This window comes from Protopterus annectens, chromosome 6.part0, assembly GCF_019279795.1.
Source record: "Protopterus annectens isolate FY-2018-M chromosome 6.part0, PAN1.0, whole genome shotgun sequence".
In the NCBI taxonomy this organism is placed as follows: Eukaryota; Metazoa; Chordata; order Ceratodontiformes; family Protopteridae; genus Protopterus; species Protopterus annectens.
The window spans coordinates 1,373,240,255-1,373,246,254 of NC_056737.1; the positions used below are offsets into that span (position 1 = coordinate 1,373,240,255).

General features: G+C 40.5%; 1 protein-coding gene across 1 annotated transcript in view; it reads right to left on the minus strand.

The window, feature by feature from the left end:
* ACTR3 (actin related protein 3) overlaps positions 1-6,000 on the minus strand; it is an 859,006-nt gene that overhangs the window by 776,603 nt on the left and 76,403 nt on the right. Inside the window, exon 2 of the mRNA XM_044074929.1 lies at positions 4,536-4,591. Within this exon, the coding sequence (XP_043930864.1) occupies positions 4,536-4,591 (56 nt within the window). The remainder of the gene's footprint in view (positions 1-4,535; positions 4,592-6,000) is intronic.

Sequence of the window (6,000 nt, forward strand, 5' to 3'; positions counted from 1 at the left end):
TAGCAATTGCCTTTTAGGCAGCCATCATAATTAAACTTAACAAGGCCTTATTATATCCAGGCAATTCAGATCCTGTATCCCAGCTCAAAAAAAACCATTTGCATAGGTACACTCACTTGCTCATACAGTATTTCTGACAGAGTACTCTGTATGGAATTTTTAAGGCAGCCAACTCATTACATTCTGAAAACATATGGTGTCTGGTATCTCTTCTTTATTACAACTCCAACATTTGCCATCTACCTGAGGAAAAATACTTTGGAGTCTGCTTGGGGTATACAAGTACCTATGCAAACACTTCCAGGCAAAAATCCTAAATCTAGACTTTCTGAACTCTTCCTGGCACTGGGATGCACCTCCCTTTCTTCTTAGAATCACCCTTCCATTGTTTTGTTTACTACTTTTTTTTTTCCTTTTACTCCAGGAGAAAAAGGGTCGAAAGACATGGGAACCCTCCCCCCCAATAAGTATGCAGCAACAAATGTTTAGGACCACAGCAGAACAAAAGGGCAAAACAAAGTACAGCTATGTAAAAGCTTACCATAACAGTAGACATATAGTACTCATAGCTGAAGGGATCTCAGGCCAAGGATAGCCCAACATCCTACCAGTAGACCAAAGCCTTTAGTACTTACAGGTGCCATACGTCACATGCAAGCTCTCCCACACAAGGTGTATGGGATAAAAGGTGACATACGGACACGCATACTCAAAACTGAAAAAACCCAGGAGGAACAGAATGTCCCTAGGATAAGGAAGAACAAGTGCATCCAGAAGGAAAAAAAGAAGATACTTGATCTTGTGCAAGACTAGTGTTAACAGAGGTAGGAGAAGGAAGGAGTTTGCGAGATGCCCAAAGAAGAGGAAGGCATTTCCAAACCATGAAATATCCCTGGCAGATATTGGATAGAACCAAAGAGTCTGTTGTGATCTTTAACCAATTTGGAAAAGAAGGGGAAGACTGAGGGATAATAGAACCTGACCAAGGGAAAGGGAAAGCAAACCATCAAATGGGGCCAGGCTTATCCTGAAAAACAGGTTTCTTGGAAGTAGGGGTTTGAGTAGACTTATGAGGCACAGGTCTAGACCCCTTTTCTTCCTTGGGGTAGAGGGCGAGACTGCCTGCAAACAAAAGTAAATTTAGAGGAATAATTCCTCAAACTTAGGAATAGCAGTAGCAAAAAAGTTTCAACTCCTGTAAGGCTTTGCCTTTATCCTGGATATACTTTAAAAGGAGGTTTAGCAGCAGCACCAAAAAGATTTTCATTATCCAAAAGAGCTTCCAATAATTCAGCCTCAATGTCAACAGGCAAAACCTGAAAATGAAGTAAAGACTAACGTGTCATAACAGAACACATGCAGCACCCCTGCAGAAGCATTAGCAGCATCATAGATGCATTTGAGAGAGTGGCAGGCAACTTGAGAGGTAGAACTCAAGAGGGGAAAGGTCAGAAACCTTCCCCTCAAAAAATCAGAATTTTGGAAACCACTTGGAATACTTGAGAAAGGACAAAACATACCTGGTCAAACAAGTCTGGCAGTTAATGGCCTAAAAAGATGAAGTGGCAGTAGTATAAACCTTTTTGCCCAGCCTCTCTGTGGCCCTACTATCATTGGAAAGCAGCAGCTTGGTAGAGGTCAACAGATCGGAGGGCTTTTCAGAAGACAGACAGACACTACAGAAGGATAAGCAGAAGGGCATTCATAAAGAAATTTAAATTCATCAGGCACCTTGTAAATTATCAGGTTTCTTCATAGCAGGGGGTTGAAAATCAGATGCTGAGAAGTTATCTAGGAGGGCAGCTAGAAATGAGGGAACAGAAGGTTTAGGACAGTCCATCTGCAGGAACTCATAATACCTCTTCAGGATATCAGAGACTTGAGAGCAATCCCACTCAAAGAATTCCATCATACGGTAACAGTGTCCCAAAGGAGAGTTCCTCTAAAGGGAAGACTGGACTAATTGAAGCCTCTTTCTCTCAACCATAGCTCAAGGGGTGGGGGGGTTTGAGAACAGTATGCCATGGATTCTTCCACCAAATCCTTATCCTCGTCTGAAGAGTCCAGTTCCCAGGGTCTTGAGTGGAAGACAGCCACTGAAGAGGCTTTAATGCCATAAAGTATTTAAAATCCTGCCATTCATACTGGGGATCCTTTAGTACAGGGGAAATAAGTTTGGTTTTCGGTTTCTTTTTCTGCAGGACATCTGCATGAAACATGCTTGGAAGTTCAGACCCTTGGCAACATTCAGTAAAAAAGTGCAGTAGGGATCTCTTCCCTCACTAAGATCTGCAAAATCTCCCTCGGTCCTTTGGATGTAATCAGCTGAGGTTTCCCCTCAACATCCGAAGCAAATAATGGTAAAGCCTCCACGGACGTGTAAAAAGTTGGATTGATATCAGCCTCTGATGAGGTCACAGCAGAGGAATCGGGAGCAACCACTTGATGATCCTCCGAGCTTTTGTTAGCTTCAAGACAGACATCCGGGGGAGGCTGGACAGCAGCCGTATCATATCCAAGTTTTCTGTCACCTTTCTTAGCTGATGGCTGACCCCAAGGATGGGAAAACTTAGCTGTAGCACCTTGAGCCAACAGCTTAAGATGATGATTTTCAAAATAAGGAATAGAGACATATACATAACGTCTTGGGGACACAAGCTTGGCAAACAGAACACTGCATATGGTCAATGGAAGCACCCAAACAGAAGAGACAATGGTTGTTACAGTGTCCATGGGGAAGATGCCCACCACACAGACAATTTTCCTTTTCTTGAGGACATGAACCCAACCAGCACTACAACAACAAAAAAAAAAAAAAAAAAAAAAAAGGAGAAACTCCAACAGGGCACTTAATCTGAAACACATCTTGGTAACTAGCACAGCGGAAAGGTTTGTGGACCATCAGCAAAGATGATTAGAGTATGTGCAGCCATACTTCACCTTTATGCCCTATGCCTTGTGTGGGGAGCATGTGTTTGATGTACAGCACCTGTATGTCCTAAAGACTTCGGTATACTGGCTGGATGTTGGGCTATCCTTTGCAGGAGATCCTTTCAGTTATGAATATTGCAACAAACATCTTATGAAAGAAAGGTTTAAGAATGTAACCAAGTGACATTTTTACAAGTAAAACAGAAGCAGCAGTTCTGGATATAGCTCACATAACCATAAGAGTAAGTTAAAGTATTTGGTTACTTGAAGCAGATACGGCAAGGTATTCAATGTAATTTTATCCCCTAAAGGATGGGAGGTTAACAGTTAACTTTCTCATGCGACCAACACAAGCCAATAAAAAACTTTAGTAAACAAGGGGGCAATTCAGCCATGGAGGAAGGGACTAACTTGTGGTCCTTAGTGGATGTAGGTGCTACACCAGAAGGACTGAAAGTCAAACAGCCATCAGAAAAATCCAGTCTGGTCATAACAGATAGAGATAGAGGCAGCTGGACCAAACAAAGAAACTTTTTGTGGAAGGGGGAAGGACAAATCAAGGAGACCTGTATATGCGCCGTGGTTCAGCCAAAGAAAGTACCAGCAAAGTAGTAAGCAGAGCATGAGTAAGACGGTAAAGCAAGCAACCATCCAAGACAAACTGAGGTAAAAAAAAATAAGGACAGTCCCAAAAACTGCAGTATCCTGCACAAAACACAACTGTTCTACACAGCAATGCAGAAAAAAATTAGTCAAAAAGCACTTACAAGTTTTTTTCCCCAAAAGCATTAACTGAAAAAAAAAAAAACCTTTACACATAAAACGACTGTGCAAAATGTAACAATTACAAGCTGAAAGTAAATACTTTTTCAGACAGGTTTTCTTCAAAAAAATAAACAAATAAATAATCTAGTGGAAGGTTTTACCTGAAGGGAACCTATCTACCCAGCTTTGAAGGAACACTAACACACAATCTCCTTGAAGCCTGCAGAGGGAGAGGCCTGCAACAGCAAAAAAAGTTCTGAAGCTTTATGGCACACTGCCTTTTATGCAGAGATTTGAGAAACTGGTCAGCTGGTCATGCCCTTGGCAGGACACAACAAACAGCTTAGGCTACTGCAGAATAATTTAGTTAGGGCAAAAAAAAGGATAAATGAAAATAAGCATGCAATGTGTTATCTTTTATAAATAAGTTACCCTGTAACCACCATGGCACAGGACTAATCATATGTTGTAGAAGACTACTCACATAACTGCTGGACAATCTTGGCAAATACCAATGTCCACCTATTGCTACATTCCAAAGTGTGTTTATGTTCTAAACAGCAATGACTCTTAGAATGTATACTCTTCCTTGTGCCTCAGCTTCTACACCTAGGAATGTTTTCCTTAGAATGGGATGTAGATAAAGGTTATAATCAGATATAAATCTGAATTCCCAATACACCAGATGTACAATATTAAAAGTAATAATGTATTAAAAAACACACATTCCCAAATTCTACCTCTCATACAGGATCACTTGAACATTCAACTTATTCATATGTATTCTCCATAGAAGACTTAACACTATAACAAAAACACAATTATTAAGGATTACTTACATGATGGTATTATGAACTGTGGCTCTGTATTCCCAGCATATCCAAGTTTTGTATACCTGCAAAACAAGAAATTATTAAAAAAATTAAGCCCTCAATTTCACTCACCCCCAACATATGCTTAGCGGTTACAAGTTACAATTAAAAATAAGCACAGAGAGAGTTTAACAATGCCCTCATCTTATTATTTCAAGGGTAAGGCAGACTTGAAAGACAAACATGAAAAGCGGTGCAGTAGGTTATGATTAGCTTGATGCCTCAAAGCACTTGGTTCTCTAGTCATATAACTCCTGCACACCCTTCCCTGTGTAAGTTTTCACCAAGTGCTCCAGTTTATTCCCACATCAAAAAGCTCTGGCACAAATGACTTGGCAATCCTCCAAAACTGCCAACAGGAATGACTGCGTGTCTAGGTCTTGTGATATTCCATCCAAGATTAGTTTCTTTCTCTTACACTCACTAAGTGCCAGGAGAGGCTATGGCTACCCTCCTAACCCTGTATTGATTAAAGCAGATAATTAATGACTTTAGCATCCATTATGAAGATATGGCTTAACGAATCAGATTCACCACTAATGCCACTCTAATGTTCAACAATTTTCTAAGTTTAGTAACGGAAATTTATACTAAAGCTGTAATAAGCTAAAAGTAAAGATATAGTTCCAGATTTGTACCTCAGAGTGTTGCTACAGCTAATTAACAGATCTACTTAATTCTATTAAAAACAGTACAAAACGGATTACACAGTGGCAGTAGCAATAAAAATGCACATCCAGTAATGTTTAACAAAGGTGTAAGAAATTTTTATTTATTTATTTATTTTAATGGGTTCTACAAAAGTATTACCCAACAAGCATAAACATGACATTATATGTTAATATTACCTCAGTAAAAAGATAAGGAGTGCCGCCAAAATGTCAGAGAAAATAATAGTGACAAAGAAGATTTCCTTGACCACTATGACAGAGCAGAAAAAAGCTAGAATGCATTCACAACTAAGGCAACTTCTTGTAAATGAGTCCGTGATCTAGAAAGTGGCCCGACATCGGATAGTCTGTCTTTGGGGGCACTGTAGGCTTGCTGCAATAAAGTAGCATTATTAGCCTGGCAAGTTCTGTGCTGCATAAGCCGTGTGTCGTAAACTCAGTGACCGAACACACAAGATTGCATACTCTGAAGGCAGTGATTGTACAGCCCTCAGGCTGCTACAGAATGGTACAAGTTGGAACGCACTCCCCAGTAGCAGTGTGATAATGCAGCAGCATCCTTGATCTTCTTAATGGCCCCAGACATGCATCAGTTTAAGCCTGAGGGAGGCTAAGGAAGGTCCAGCAGACCAAGTGAACAAGGCAAAGAGCTGGTGGCTGAAGGACAGCAGTAGGGACACACACACACACAAAAGTCAATGGTCTAACAGCTTTAAAACTGTATGAATTGTTTGACATACTACTCACTTCCTTCTGATTAA